Source organism: Salvelinus alpinus, chromosome 22 (assembly GCF_045679555.1).
Source record: "Salvelinus alpinus chromosome 22, SLU_Salpinus.1, whole genome shotgun sequence".
NCBI classification, from domain to species: domain Eukaryota; kingdom Metazoa; phylum Chordata; class Actinopteri; order Salmoniformes; family Salmonidae; genus Salvelinus; species Salvelinus alpinus.
In genome coordinates, this window is record NC_092107.1 from 18194050 (window position 1) to 18210482 (window position 16433).

Sequence of the window (16433 nt, forward strand, 5' to 3'; positions counted from 1 at the left end):
GCTTTCCAATATTTGGGGATCTCAGACTATACAAAAGAGAGGTTGAACAGGCTAGTAATAGGGGTTGCAACAATATCGGCTGATAATTTTAGAAAGAGAGGGTCCAGATTGTCTAGCCCATCTGATTTGTAGGGATCCAGATTTTCAAGCTCTTTCAGAACATCAGCTGTTTGTATTTGGGTGAAGGAGAAGCGAGGGGGGGGGCTTGGGCAAGTTACTGCAGGGGGTGCAGAGCTGTTGGCCGGGGTAGGGGTAGCCAGGTGGAAAGCATGGCCAGTCGTAGAAAAATGCTTATTGAAATTATCGATTATCTTAGACTTATCGGTGGTGACAGTGTTTCCTAGTCTCAGTGCAGTGGTCAGCTGGGAGGAAGTGCTCTTATTCTCCATGGACTTTACAGTGTCCCAAAATTTGGGGGAATTAGTGCTACAGGATGCAAATTTCTGCTTGAAAAAGCTAGCCTTACCTTTCCTAACTGCCTGTGTATATTGGTTCCTGACTTCACTGAAAAGTTGCATATCGCGGGGGCTATTCGATGCTAATGCAGAACGCCATAGGATGTTTTTGTGCTGGTCAAGGTCAGTCAAGTCTGGGGTGAACCAGGGGCTATATCTGTTCTTAGTTCTACATTTTTTGAATGGAGCATGCTTATTTAAGATGGTGAGGAAAGCACTTTTAAAGAGCAACCAGGCATCCTCTACTGACGGGATGAGGTCAATATCCTTCCAGGATACCCGGGCCAGGTCGATTAGAAGGGCCTTCACGCTGAAGTATTACTTCAGGGAGCGTTTGACAGTGATGAGGGGTGATCGTTTGACCGCGGACCCATTACGGACGCAGGCAATGAGGCAGTGATCGCTGAGATCCTGGTTGAAGACGGCAGAGGTGTATTTAGAGGGCAAGTTGGTCAGGATGATATCTAAGAGGGTGCCCATGGTTACTTTAAGAGCCACCCATGTATTTTACTGCATCTTGACTTCACCTACTGCCTATCATCACCCCATATGCATCATTAGACGCACTTAAAGCATTCATAACAGTTCAAGGTAGCAGCTTTTATAAATGCCTTAACGTTTACAGATACAGTCAAAATACGTTACACACAGGTGTTCGAATGTTATAACACATGCTTTTGCTATCTCTTGAACGCCATGGACTGTCAGTCCCTGCATCTAGCGAGCTGTCTATGAATTTGAGAGGGATTGCATTTCCCCATCCCCATCCTTCAGCTGTACACAAAACAGGTGATGGTGTTGCAGTTTTAAAACATACATATTTATCTGTAACGTAGGTGCAGGGAGTCAAGAAACGAGTGCAGTTAGTGAGTTTAATAATAATGAACATGGAACGGCACAAAACATGAGAAGCGTCTGACATGGAAACATAAATATTACTAACTGACGACTACTAACAAAAGGGTACTATATAAAGGATGAGTTATGAAGTCTAAGTGTGACTGATGATGAGACGCAGGTGTGCGTAATGAGGGTTGCCAGGTGTGCGTAAAGATGGGTTTCCAGGTCCTGTGGTTAGTAAACCGGCACAACGTCTACCAGTTAGTGAGCAGGAGAAGACAGTACCCTCCAACCCCCCCTCAGATGATGTTGGGATCTAGAATGTCATCCACCGAAACCAACACCACTCCTCTGGACCGTACACTTTCCAGTCCACCAGGTACTGGAGCCGACCCCCACAAATTCGGGAGTCCAGGAGGGATCTGACTGTATGGACGGGGCTTCACTCGATGTCCAAGGGAGGTGGAGGGGTCTCGTGGGAGATGGAATCAGCCCGGGGACCAGGAACCACCGGCCTGTAGAGGAAAACATGAAAAGATGGTGAGATCCGGTAGTTAGCGGGGAGTTGTAATCTGTAAATTACCTTGTTGACCTTCCAGAGGACCTAGAACGGCCCCACAAACAGGGGACTCAGGTTCTTACAGGGCAGGCGGAGCAGGAGGTTTCTGGTGGAGAGCCAGACGTGATCATCAGGATGCATGCTGGCCAATGAAGCTCATGATTCCAAAATCAACCTATGCTTCTTCAGACGGGGAATTGTCATGAAGGTGGACAGCTGGGCAAGTGAAATAACCTTTTGTTTATCAATCACATTCTATTACATCTGAAGTTATTATGATTTGAATGAATGTCATATCAGAGAGCACACAATGTTTAAATTTGTCACTTTATGCTTAAAGGTCAGTACCCTGTCTAGCCTGCCAGAAGTTTGAGAGGGTAAAGACTGTGGCGCCGGAGTTGAAGCCCATCAAAGTTGTTTCACCATGGCACATAATCGGTAAGTGTCCCAATTCAAATCTTGCCCCGATAAGTTGTTTTGTAATGTTTGCTTTATTTGACCACAGCAGAGTTCAATATTATAGAATGTGTGTGTGTGTCAGTATCCTTACATATATGAAAATCTGCATACTGTATGACACAGATAAAGGTACGAATAAAACAATATTATCTTTAAATGTTAGTGGTGGACCTCATCGGACCCTTCACGAAATCCAAGAATGGCAACAGCTGGTATCTGACGACGACCGATCACTTTACCAAGTGGGTGGAGGCAATAGCCATTATGGTCAGTAAAGGAAGAGTACGCGCTTAACTCTAAATTCCCTTCTGTAACCCATTAAAAAGGGTGCTTGGAACCAAAACTCGATTTTCGTTTTGTATGATACCCATCATGGACGAGACTGGCGAGGCTACCTCCAAGGCGATGATGATCTTCAACACCCACTGTTCTCCTGGGGTCATCTTGAGTGACCGAGGTCATGAATGCTAGAACAAGGTACGGATGTTCTAGGTCATATTCTGTCATCAATGGTTTGTTTCACTTATTTTTTACAATTTGTTTTTGTTTTCCCATGGTACATAAATCAGACATATTTCAATATCTTATATTTTCAATAGATATCGCTTTCCTACCCCCTCCTCAAGGTTTGGTGAACGGGCCAATCAAAACCTCAAGACTGCCATGGGCTGGTCCCTTGATTGGAACCAGGAAGGGTTCCAATTTCCTGAAGGTAATTCTCTTTGCACACAACAGCAGCATCCAGGCCTCCACCGAGTACGGACGGGAGCCGCAGCTGTTGACTGAGGTAAACAATGCAATTGTATACAATATACAATTATTGCATGTACTGTAGTCTATCAAATGTATGATTGACTTAGTTATGTTGTTTGCCTTTTGCTATTTTTGTATAACGTACTTTCAGATCACTGAAACCCCACCTGATGTAGTGGAAGTTGTCGAACCAGATCAGAACTCTTCGAGTACTACCTTCAGGCACGGACTGAGAAGGATGTGGAGGTTTTTGACCAGGTAAAAATGATTGTCTTCCGTTAATTTATTTTCTGAAATATATGAAATAAAATTGCATTTATTCCTATTATCAATTAAGGTGAGACTGAACATCGACAAGGCGCAGGAGAAACAAAAGGAGAGCTACCGGAGCAGAATCAAGAAGGGGACCAAGTGCTTCGACATCCAGGCGAATTACTTGGTTTGGAAGGACGAAAGTAAGGCGAGAGCTGGGAAACCTCGCTGCACTTTTGCTCCTAGCTGGGGTCACCATCTGTTAAAGTGAATATACAAAATCTCAGATAATAACCGTTTGCTTTTGCACTCAAAATAACCTGAAGCTAGTTTTAGTCTCCCTAACACTGATATTGTCCTGTCTTCCTAGGATTACCTCAGTGGAAGCCAACAATCTTCTCCAGTTGGAGCAGTTGGACGGTCGACCACTGAAAGCCCTGACGCCCTACACTTCGGTGAAGCCCAAAAGACAAAGTATGTTAAGCTTTGGTTGACATTTGAGAAAGCAAGAAATGGTAGTTATGCTGAGCTTATTAAAATGTACCTCTTCAATTTACTTTAGGATCATCGACTGTCCCAGCCCCCCCAGGAGGTATCCCATCCACCAGAACCAGTGAGTTCGTGTCAGTCTGATTCTCTGTGCTCTAAGTCGGAGGGGGACCAGCTTGAGGTAGGCTATACCTCCCAAAAGTGTTGAAAAGTACATATCTCCAATTTAAAACACTGCACTAATCCATACAATTTTCTCACAGTAAAGTGTAACCTGTGTGTTTGCTTGTTTACGTCTCTGTCTCCTACCCTGTTCCCTTTAACTCTGCTCCTGTTCTCCAGGACCTAGGGGTTCTGCCCAACACCCAGACGTGGATCCACCTGATGTCCTCCATTACCAACCAGCCTCCAACGTTTCATTACATCATCTACAGCTACTGTTATTGTAATGTTGTCATTATCTTCTCAAAAAGTTATTGCTCTATCATACTGGGCACATATGTGAGATACACAGATTAATTAAAAACACTAGCACTGCAAACACTCAAAACAAAGAGAGCAGTAGGTCCTGGAATTTGCAGTCTCCCTCTTCAAGTCCCCATTCCGAGACTGGATGCCTGTTGAGAACAAGTGACAGGCAGAACCTCCCACCCACACAGCAACCACCTCCTCTATATTCCACACACCAGAATTCAGTATTTAGTCTGTGATTGCCATGTGAGTGTACAAAAACATCTGTGAAAATAAATTAATGACACAACTGTACCAAAAAAGATCAGTTTTTGTATTAGAATCCTAAAAATTGCCAGGTTGGTTTTCACAGCTGTTTGACAAGGTGTTCATTATTGTAAGCTGTAAGGTATCATTTGATGGTATTTATTTGTTCCATATTATTCATTGTTGTATCCTAGGACCTACAATAGATACATATATTAAACCACCTGGGTGTTTTAATGAGCTATGCGAGATTAAAAAAAAAATATCATAGAGGACGACTGAAATTATATTATTTCAGTGTAGATAAGGGAAGGACAGGTTAAAATAAAAACATGACAGACAGACAAACCAGTGTATGAATCTGTAACGGGTGTCGTCTTCCTCCTCCTCGGACGAGGAGAGGAGAGAAGGATCGGTAGACCAATGCGCAGCGAGGTGTGATGACATAATGATTTATTGAAAAAAACAGACGAACACTGACACGAACTAGACTTCAGAAATACAAAATAACAAACGGACAATGTAGACGAAACCTGAACATGGAACTTACAATAAAAGACACGAAGAACTCACGAGCAGGAAACAGACTACATCAAACGAAATAACACCGAAACAATCCCGTGTGGTGCGCAGACACAAACACAGGAGACAATCACCCACAAACAAACAGTGTGAACAGCCAGCCTATATATGGTTCCCAATCAGAGGAAAACGTAAACCACCTGTCTCTGATTGAGAACCATATAAGGCTGATTAACAGTGATCTAAACACAAAACATACAATGCCCACCCCAACTCACGCCCTGACCAACTAAACATATACAAAAATAACATAAAATAGGTCAGGAACGTGACAGAATCAAACGGATTTGCGTATGAATGGAATGGAAATTAGCTGACTTTGTGATCTGTAATTAAGTAACTTTAATGTGTCAAGCAGATTACACGTTTTCTTTGCCATTTTCGAAACATTGCAAGGTTTAAGACATGGATTTCATGTTGTAATGTTAACAAGGTACCCAAAAGTGGTTTGAAGTAATGTTTTCATTTTATTGGCTGTTTAAAGAAGTCATCACCTTGCTTCCTTTGACCACCTCTGCAGGAAGTGCAACTCATACTCACTTCCTGCAGAGGTGGTCAAAGGAAGCAAGGTGATGCACCAGAAGTCAGTAAACTGGGGATCCATATGAGCACACACACACACGCACACACACACAGTGTGAAAGTTAATTATCAACAGGTCATTGATGGGTCATGGGAAATCCGTTGAAGGGAGTAGAAATGACGTTATGGATGCACTGTCATTGGATGTTCTGGATGGGACTTTCCTGCTGGATCTCTTGATGCCAAGCTGATAAGAATGAATGTAGCAAGATAATAAATGAATTTGATGCTCTGTGTTTTGGGTTGTGTAACAGGGATTTCACAGTGTGTTTGTGTGGTATCTTTTAAAAGGACATTTTAAAAGGAAATAGGAAGAATTACAGGAAAAGGTGAGGAGGACCAGGGGACCGGAGCCTAAGAGTGCTAGTCTTTGATGAAAGAGATGTTACTCATAACCGGCACCATTTGATGTAATTACACTTGTCTTGGAAGTCTTGGCTGAGGAGTGCTGTGTATGATGATGTGTATGATGATGTGATATTGCTGAGGCTACCTTTAAAAGCACACTCCCTAAAATCCTCTTCTTGTCAAGTGTGGAAACATTCCTACTTTTTGAGTTGCATTTGCTTAGGACAAACAGTAGTGTGGGATGGTGGTGCACGTTCAACCTGTGGTGGTTGATGAGTAGCCCCACAGATAAGTAAGGCTGACTAGGTCAATAATATGGGGATTCAGTGGAAAAGTCCATCTGAGCCAGTGGAGGCTGGTGGGAGGAAGTATAGGAGGACGGGCTCATTGTAATGGCTAGGAATGAATGAATGGAATGGAGGTTTCCATACATTTGATGTGTTTGATACTGTTCCATTTATTCCATTTCAGCCATTACAATGAGCCCGTCCTCCTATAGCGCCGCCTAACAGCCTCCACTGACCTGAGCATACAAATATAGTTAGTCATTTAAAAATGGACCCACGTTCATAATTATTCCACACTACTGTTTGTCCCAAGCAACGCAACTAACAAAGTAGGAATGTGTCCACAGTTTATGGGAAGAGGATTTTAGGGGAATTACTACAGAACCCACTCAGACCTTTAAACAAAAAGACTTTCAGATAACATTGCTTCATCTAAAAGAGATCAGGTTCTTACATAAAAACCCATTGATGTATGTTTCTCCCTGTATTCGAGAATTTTTACACACTACTGAGGTGCATCAGACGAGCCATATCAAGCTGTACTGATCTGGCCTAATCACAGACTCACATCTTGCGACTTTGATATTAATAGTCTTGGATGAGGCCTCCAGTCCTTGCGCCTGGTTTTTCTTTACAATAATGTGGTCATTGCATCAAATCAAATCAAATTTTATTAGTCACACGCGCCGAATAAAACAGGTTTAGACCTTACAATGAAATGCTTACTTACGCGCCCCTAACCAAAAATGCAATAAAAAAAAATGCAGATAAGAATTAGAGATGAAAGTGACAAGTAATTAAAGAGCAGCAGTAAAATACCAATAGCGAGACTATATACGGGGGGCACCGATACAGAGTCAATGTACGGGGGCACCGGTTAGTTGAGGTAGTATGTACATGTACAGTTGAAGTCTGTAAAATTGTAGACCTCCACAAGTCTGGCTCATCCTTGGGAGCAATTTCCAAACGTCTGAAGGTACCACGTTCATCTGTACAAACAATTGTACGCAAGTATGAACACCATGGGACCACGCAGCAGTCATAGCGCTCAGTAAGGACACGCGTTCTGTCTCCTAGAGATGAACGTACTTTGGTGAGAAAAGTACAAATCAATCCCAGAACAACAGCAAAGGACTTTGTGAAGATACTGGAGGAAACGGGTACAAACGTATCTATATCCACAGTAAAACGAGTCCTATATCAACAGGGGTTTTGTATTGTCTAGGGGTTTTGTATTGTCTAGGGGTTTTGTAGGTCTAGGTATTTGCATGTTTATGGTGGCCTGATATGGTTCCCAATCAGAGGCAGCTGTTTATCGTTGACTCTGATTGGGGACCATATTTAGGTAGCCATTTCCCTTTGGTGTTTGTGGGTTCTTGTTCTATGTTTAGTTCCTGTCTGCACTATTCATATTGCTTCACGTTTCGTTTTGTTAGTTTGTTCAGTGTTCATTCTTTAATAAATAGAATGTACGCATACAACGCTGCGCCTTGGTCCGATTCATACGACGAACGTGACATATGGAACCTACATATGAGTGTCAAAACCCACAAAATCTACCACACAAGGCAAAACATTGCATCACACCATATGTGTCAACCGTATGTTGATGTTTATTTTTTATTTTTTTCATTGACCATATTAAATGATCATTGTAATTGCACACGCATTGATGTCAGACATGCACCTAACCCAATGCTCTGTTGCTGATGACTGGGATGAATGCAAGAGCAGATTTCAGCAGCGGGACAAGGCACCCTCTTTGACTAATGACTGATATAATGGCATGTACGTGATAGTCCTATCTGGCGTATATGTTTATGATGGTCATAATGTTTCTTGACAGCGTCATGAAGTGTATTTTCTATAAGTTATTTAAAATATGATGAAAAAAAACATGACTGTAAAGAATTCATTACAACAACAAAGGATTTAAGAAACAAACTTTCAAACAAAAGGAAACTTCTTGGCAGGGAAAAAAACTAATTTGAATAAATGTGGGTGTCATAATCAGCACTAAAATAACGCAATATACTTTGTCACAACAGTTGTAAATGTATCGGTCATGACAATGTTTTGGCAATATCATGACAGGTTATGCCAAGTTATGTCAGCTGTTATTACATGTTATGACATGGCTGTCATGTGTTGCTGACGTCAAGAGTGGCGAGGGGAATCAGTAAACCATTCAACTTCAGGACACACTCACTGCTTGAATGATGCAATTCATGTTCCAGATGTATAATATAAAACAACCATGAAATTCAAATGAAGATATTCCCCCCCATCGTTTTACAATATATAAACCTCGGTAACAGTTAAACATTTCATTTGGGATGTATTTACTTTGTTATGTCATACCTCGAAATCACAAACAAAATACACGTGGCTCATAATTAGAAACGTATTTTCCTTCGTTTGTATGAAATTGGGAAAACTCCAAAACAGTCGAAGTGGGTCTAATTATCCCCTACACCCTAGATAATGTTCACTCCCTCAGCTTTGAGACACTTGTACATATGGAGGAGATGCGTGTGAATGAACAAAGTAAGGGGAAGGGGAAGGGAGTGATTAGGGATTCAGTCACAGGGTCCAAACTAAAGTAGATTCTAGTGCATCACTCAAAGCTGTCTTCTCACAGACTTCCTGCTTGTTTCATGGCCAAAGTATAGAGTAATGGCATTGCTGTAAACTCAGACTGCCATGCAACTTCCTGGGGACAGCACTAGGGGTCGCAACCCACAGTTTGAATGTCAGGTTTAGAGACTTTAACAATGCAGAATTGTTTGTTAATTAATGACGTTCAACTATATGTTTCCACATGGTCTCTAGACTTTAGATCAGGGTGTGAAGCCGCTGTCAAAAAACATAAGTAGATTCCAGTGCTTTTTTCTTTCCCGTCTGTGTCAGGTATGCCCTCAGACATTGTACATGTTTCTGTATTCCCATTAAACAGACATCAGTCAATAATGAACAACATTTACTTTGAAAATACTTCAGTAACATTCCTAAAATCCCTAATAAGAATCAACCTGATTCCTCCTCAACTTCCTCCTAAACACTGAGGTCAAGTCACACAAGACTACACAGCAGGAGACCTTTAGACCGTCAGCTGCAGTGGAAGACACCCTTTTCAAAAGATGCCTGGAAGGCTAACATAAGTTTTCCGTTTGTCTCTCTAGAGACATGGTGAATTCCATTGAGCCGTGGCCGGCCACAGAATCCTCTCACATCTGAGGTAGTGGGACTGGGAATGTCGGGATATTTTTTTATCCCACTTGCATCACTTTGCTCCTGAGTGGCACAGCGGGCTAAGGCACTGCATCACAGTGCTAGAGGCCATCACTACAGACCCTGGTTCGATTCCAGGCTGTATCACAACTGGCCGTGATTGGGAGTCCCATTGGGCGGCGCACAATTGGCCCAGCGTAGTCCGGGTTAGGGTTTGGCCGGGGCAGACCGTCATTGTAAATAAGAATGTGTTCTTAACTGACTTGCCTAGTTAAATAAAGGTTAAATTAAATTAAAAATCCATGTCTCTCAGACACACATATACAGTACAAAGATGCTGACCCAGTTGAAGGCAGTGGGAAAATACTTTCTAGAGTTTGTTATAGTACAAACACGCATGCACGAGCGCAAACATCCACACGCTCGAACGCGCACACAAACAAGACATTGCATCAACACTTAGACAGGGGGGCTGGATATATATGCAGGAAATGTAAAACTTGCAGTGTATTTGAGGTTTAAAATTTCCACTTTGAAATTTCAGACTGGATTCTCCCTTACGTAAAATGTACAACCCTAACAAAAATGTCCATTAATTATAATCCACATAATACAGTAATTCACATTTCCTGTTTCTTTAGGATTATTTTCCAGCTGTAGCAAACTGGCTCAAACTAAGATGCTACATCTGTACAAACCATAGCAGTTTCCACCCTACAGAGCAACTCACTTCAGTCCGTTGCAACAGATTTCATCCTGAGGGTCATATGTCTCCTCTCCACAGCAGTGTTTGCCTGGATCATCGAGATGGACGCGTGACTCACACACCATGTCACGGGACGGCAGATACAAGTGGCCACCTGGGGAGCACTGGTGCCCAGCCTCCACCCCACGGTGCAACGTCTGGTTACAGCACAGCACCCCTCGGTCCTCTACACCATATGGAGTTGTACCACAGAACTGGGAGAGACACACACACACACACCAGTCAGCAGGGTATCAACACACACACACGAATAACAGACACACCTACAGACTTGAATGCACATACCCTAAATTCACACACAATCATAAAAGTCCACTTGCTAGAAAAGAAAGTCTGACTTTCCTACTTACCAGGGGACCTGTGCAGACATCCTCTACCGACAGAGTGCCGTGATAGAAAAGAGACCCAAAGAGAGCTCCCGTTACCAGTCAGGTACACTCTCACACTGAAGAGGAACTGCGCTACTCTAATTGGTTGTGGAATGGAGCTTACATAACTAACTGTGTGGACTAAACTGACAGTGTACAGCATATAGCCAAAGTAAAGCAATCACCACTACAAATAGTCATTGCTACTGGCAAATCATGGGGCAGATTTTCTCCCTGATAGACTTTTAGATCAAACAGCACTCTAGAACATTGGCTTGGAGTATAAGACACCCACTTCCAACTGGGGCCCTGTCTAAACATTCTGAACAAACTGAAATGGGTCTGTGGACAACATAAAGTTTCAGCCTTGTTTTGCCGCTTTTAGTTATTTTGACCATTTAAAAATGTACAAATACACAGATACATCACTGTAGTGGCGCAGGTCCTAATCCAGGCACTTGTCATCTCCCGTCTGGATTACTGCAACTCGCTGTTGGCTGGGCTCCCTGCCTGTGCTATTAAACCCCTACAACTCATCCAGAACGCCGCAGCCCGTCTGGTGTTCAACCTTCCCAAGTTCTCTCACGTCACCCCGCTCCTCCGCTCTCTCCACTGGCTTCCAGTTGAAGCTCGCATCCGCTACAAGACCATGGTGCTTGCCTACGGAGCTGTGAGGGGAACGGCACCTCCGTACCTTCAGGCTCTGATCAGGCCCTACACCCAAACAAGGGCACTGCGTTCATCCACCTCTGGCCTGCTCGCCTCCCTACCTCTGAGGAAGTACAGCTCCCGCTCAGCCCAGTCAAAACTGTTCGCTGCCCTGGCACCCCAATGGTGGAACAAACTCCCTCACGACGCCAGGTCAGCGGAGTCAATCACCACCTTCCGGAGACACCTGAAACCCCACCTCTTTAAGGAATACCTAGGATAGGATAAAGTAATCCTTCTAACCCCCCCCCCTCCCCCTTAAAGAGTTAGATGCACTATTGTAAAGTGGTTGTTCCACTGGATATCATAAGGTGAATGCACCAATTTGTAATTCGCTCTGGATAAGAGCGTCTGCTAAATGACTTAAATGTAAATGTAGTGTACAGCATTGTCTTCATGCCTTGACCAACAGCAACTCAACAGACAGATGGATGATTTAGCTGTTTAACTTCAATTTGACTGAGATGAGGAGAACTCATTTTAATGTAGCGGAGGACGTTCAATGAACTAGGCTTTAGCTGTAGGCCTAAGCTCTGTCGGCTAATGGACTCACCAAGTTGTCTCCAAGCACCCTATTGGACAGCTGCCCGGCGCAGCAGATTTTGATGTCTGGATTGTAAACCTGAGAGCCACAGCCTGCACCATTGTAGACACCTGGTTAGAGAGATGGGAAGGAGGAAGGACAGAGATGGTGATGGAGGTGATGATTAGATCAAGAATTGTAAGCCATCTTTCTAACCTGGCATCATATACTGTACATATGGTAAAATCAACATCCTTACAAATACAGTGTGATGACTGCTGAACAAAACTGACTCTCCTTTCACCTACATATTTGGTGCATTACAGCCTTGAAGAGAAATGTTCAAGGAACACCCAAAAAACATTTGTCTTTCCACAATAATGGGAATTACCCAAATCAAACCTCTAAATCATGCTACAGTGTGAGCCAAAAGTAATTTCTAGCAGCTGCCAGGAAGTTGTGAAACAGTGTACTGTTTTCCAGGAGGGCTAAACAAGAGGGAGTGTACAGATGAAGTCAGGAAGTTTACATAAACAAGTTAATGACTCCAACATAAGTGTTTTAACCACTCCACAAATTTCTTGTTAACAAACTATAGTTTTGGCAAGTCGGTTAGGACATCTACTTTGTGCATGACACAAGTAATTTTTCCAACAGTTGTTTACAGACAGATTATTTCACTGTATCACAATTCCAGTGGGTCAGAAGTTTACATGCACTAAGTTGACTGTGCCTTTAAACAGCTTGGAAAATTCCAGAAAATGATGTCATGGCTTTAGAAGCTTCTGATAGGCTAATTGACATCATTTGAGTCAATTGGAGGTGTACCTGTGGATGTATTTCAAGGCCTACCTTCAAACGCAGTGCCTCTTTGCTTGACATCATGGGAAAATCAAAAGAAATCAGCCAGGACCTCAGAATAAAAATTGTAGACCTCCACAAGTCTGGTTCATCCTTGGGAGCAATTTCCAAACACCTGAAGTTACCACGTTCATCTGTACAAACAATAGTATGCAAGTAAAAACAACATGGGACTACGCAGCCATCATACCGCTCAGGAAGGAGACGTGTTCTGTCTCCTAGAGATGAACGTATTTTGGTGCGAAAAGTGCAGATCAATCCCAGAACAACAGCAAAGGACCTTGTGAAGATGCTGGAGGAAACAGGTACAAAAGTATCTATATCCACAGTCAAACGAGTCCTATATTGACATAACCTGAAAGGTCGCTCAGCAAGGAAGAAGCCACTGCTCCAAAACCGCCATAAAAAAGCCAAACTACGGTTTGTAACTGTACATGGAGACAAAGATCGTACTTTTAGGAGAAATGTCCTCTGGTCTGATGAGACAAAAACAGAACTGTTTGGCCATAATGACCATCGTTATGTTTCGAGGAAAAAGGGGGACGCTTGCAAGCCGAAGAACACCATCCCAACCGTGAAGCACGGGGGTGGCAGCATCATGTTGTGGGGGTGCTTTGCTGCAGGAGGGACTGGTGCATTTCACAAAATAGATGGCATCATTAGCAGGAAAATTATGTGGGTATATTGAAGCAACATCTCAAGACATCAGTCAGGAAGTTAAAGCTTGGACACAAATGGGTCTTCCAAATGGACAATGACCCCAAGCATACTCCCAAAGTTGTATCAAAATGGCATAAGGACAACAAAGTCAAGGTATTGGAGTGGCTATCACAAAGCCCTGACCTCAATCCTTTAGAAAATGTGTGGGCAGAACTGAAAAAGCGTGTGCGAGCAAGGAGGCCTACATACCTGACTCAGTTACAACAGCTCTGTCAGGAGGAATCGGCCAAAATTCACCCAACCTATTGTGGGAAGCTTGTGGAAGGCTACCCGAAACGTTTGACCCAAGTTAAACAGTTTGAAGGCAATTCTACCAAATACTAATTGAGTGTATGTAAACTTCTGACCCACTGGGGATGTGATGAAAGAAATAAAAGCTGAAATAAATAATTCTCTCTACTATTATTCTAACATTTCACATTCTTAAAATAAAGTGTTGATCCTAACTGACCTAAGACAGGGAATTGTTACTAGGATTAAATGTCAGGAATTGTGAAAAACTGAGTTTAAATGTTTTTGGCTAAGGTGTATGTAAACTTCCGGCTTCAACTGTATATCACTAATCTTCTGGATAGCAACAGAGGTGTATTGGCTGTTCAGATGCATAATGAGGGAGAAAGGGTTAAATACCAGTGCTTGTGTGAATATGTTCATTGTCTGTGCAGCTGCATCCAGCAACTTTGAGTCACTAGCTTAATGTAATCATTGCGAGCTAGGAAAATGGGACCAAATACTAAACTTTTGACTTCTTTAATACACATATAAGTGAATTTGTCCCAATATTTTTGTTCCCCTAAAATGGGGGGACTATGTATAAAAAGTGCTGTAGTTTCTAAACGGTTCCCACAATATGATTGAAAATACCCCAAAATTAAATCTGAGGGTCTGCACTTTATCCTCAGTCATTGTATCATTTCAAATCTAAAGTGCTGTAGTACAGAGCCTAAACAATAACTTTTCACTGTCCAAATACTTTGAGCTCACTATATATATATATAATACAAATACACACATACAAGCATAGTTAAAAAATGTTTTGTAAAAAACATAATCCATCATCATGTTTTTAATTATTCCACCACTATCCTTCTACAGACAAAGGTTTACAGTTAAAGAGCCCACTTGAGAGTATCACACTGTGACTGCTTGTTGGCAGATCAATGCCTCGGGCCTTGGCCAAAAGCCAAAACCCACAAGGAAAATAAAGCAATATCTGACACCTGCAGATGTTCAGTTAATTTGAAATCTATTAAAGAACATTCAGAGAAGCTGACATGTAGTGGGTGTTTTGAATTAATGACATGCATCATTTAAAATGGATGTGACACCCATTGTGGCTTTTAGCCATTGGACATCAAATATATTATTTTAAAGCTGACTGTTAATGAACTGTTCAAATTGAACATTGAATAAAGAAAAGGGAGACATTATGAGGTTCAGTATGTGGTTGAAGGCCAAAGGCAACCTTACCAGTTTGGAGAACTCGCATCAATTCCCCTGTACTGAAAAAAAGAGAGAACAAAATACACACAAAGATGACAAACTATCATAATGTGAAGTTTCATTACAGCCATACAAAACTAGCAGGTTGGCTTTTTACTAACATTAGAACTTGATGATGCACAGCAGCTTGCATTGACAGGCTCTGGGGATAGTGGTTCAAAGCAGCAGCTGGTCAAACTGGTGGTCTCCACAGCATCGGTGGTGGCTGGACATATTAGTCAGGACCTTCCGTCCTTCGACAACATTTCCACAGCAAAGCTGGTGGTCTTCATTGTAACGCTCTTTGGGACAAGTAATAACAATTGATCAGATGTACTGTTTGAAGCACTGAAGCGCTTTCGAGTGCTCAAGTGTTACAAGCTTGACATTGTGAAGGGGAGGGAGTGAACATAGAAACCATGAGGTGGAGCTGGGAAATGATGTTGTCACAGGGACACTGCTTGAGAGAATTGGAAAACACCTCCCAAACAGCTTTCGAAACAGACAGACCTCTATGGGAAAGACAGTTTGAGATCCTAACATTTTTTAATGCCTATTTATGAATTTTAAAAAAGCACAATTATGACAGCAAAGATGTAAAAAAAAACTGACCTCACTGACCTTTTCCACAACACTTGGCATGGGGTTGGGTCCTGGTTAGGATCCGTGAGTCACAACACAGTTGGTTGAGTGGGTCGTAGGCCCCAACCCACAGCAATCTGACACCAGCTGGCTCACATTCAGAGTTAACTGACCTGCAACGGTTGAATCACAGATAAACACACACAGCATATCAATTCAAAAGGTGCTGAAAAAAGTATGATTTCAACCCAGTTACCAGGTTTGAGTGAATAGGTACAACAGGAAGCCTGGGTGAGGCCGAAGGCCCTTTTTCCACAGCAGGACAGCCCCGCCCCTTTATGCCGTACTCCTTCACAGCAGGTGTAATCTAGACCGCTATAATTAACCCCGTTGCAGACGTGATCTCTGGGAGACCTGAAAGGCAGAGGCTCATCTTCATGTCTAGAGGGCATTATCTTCACCTATATGCAGCATATAAACTAGACATTGACAAAGTGGAGTCACAATGCTCACACTTACATCATGATGACACATCTTAATTAAAGAAAGGTAGTAGGATGAAGTTGCCCCTAAACACTGTTCTAAGGTCAGTACTACGACACCGTCTCAGTCATTGATATGTTGTATGAGTCATTGTTTTGCTGAGACCTGCTTTTCCAGTTGCAATTGGTGAAAATTGAAAAGTTATCATTGCTACATTTTTGAAATGTCAATACTTTTTTCATGCTAATATCAGCTACACTACATTACCAAAAGTATGTGGACACCTGCTCGCTGAACCTGTCATTACAAAATCATGGGCATTAATATGGAGTTGGTCCCCCCTTGCTTCCATAACAGCCTCCAGTCCTCTGGGAAGGCTTTCCACT

At 42.5% G+C, this 16433-nt stretch overlaps 1 protein-coding gene and 1 long non-coding RNA gene across 2 annotated transcripts; one reads left to right on the top strand and one right to left on the bottom strand.

Annotated features, from left to right (window-relative positions):
* Positions 1–1313: 1313 nt before the first annotated feature.
* Positions 1314–15975, bottom strand: LOC139549165 (galaxin-like). The gene is made up of 7 exons (XM_071359325.1): positions 15821–15975; positions 15604–15737; positions 15105–15284; positions 14971–15002; positions 11950–12050; positions 10285–10514; positions 1314–1810 (listed from the first exon to the last, which is right to left on the bottom strand). The coding sequence occupies exons 3-7, from the start codon at positions 15134–15136 to the stop codon at positions 1738–1740; spliced, it is 468 nt and encodes a 155-aa protein (XP_071215426.1). The 5' UTR covers positions 15137–15284; positions 15604–15737; positions 15821–15975; the 3' UTR covers positions 1314–1737.
* Positions 3656–4373, top strand: LOC139549788 (uncharacterized). The gene is made up of 3 exons (XR_011669936.1): positions 3656–3792; positions 3881–3988; positions 4150–4373. It is a non-coding gene; the product is annotated as an uncharacterized lncRNA (long non-coding RNA).
* Positions 15976–16433: the final 458 nt, after the last annotated feature.

Coding starts and splice junctions, on each gene's coding strand:
- LOC139549165 (XM_071359325.1), bottom strand. CDS start 15,136: ATGCAAGCTGCTGTGCATCATCAAGTTCTAAT. Junction 15,003..15,104: donor GTGCATCATCAAGTTCTAAT/GTTAGTAAAAAG, acceptor TCTTTTTTTCAG/TACAGGGGAATTGATGCGAG. Junction 10,515..11,949: donor GGGTGCTTGGAGACAACTTG/GTGAGTCCATTA, acceptor TGTCTCTCCCAG/TTCTGTGGTACAACTCCATA.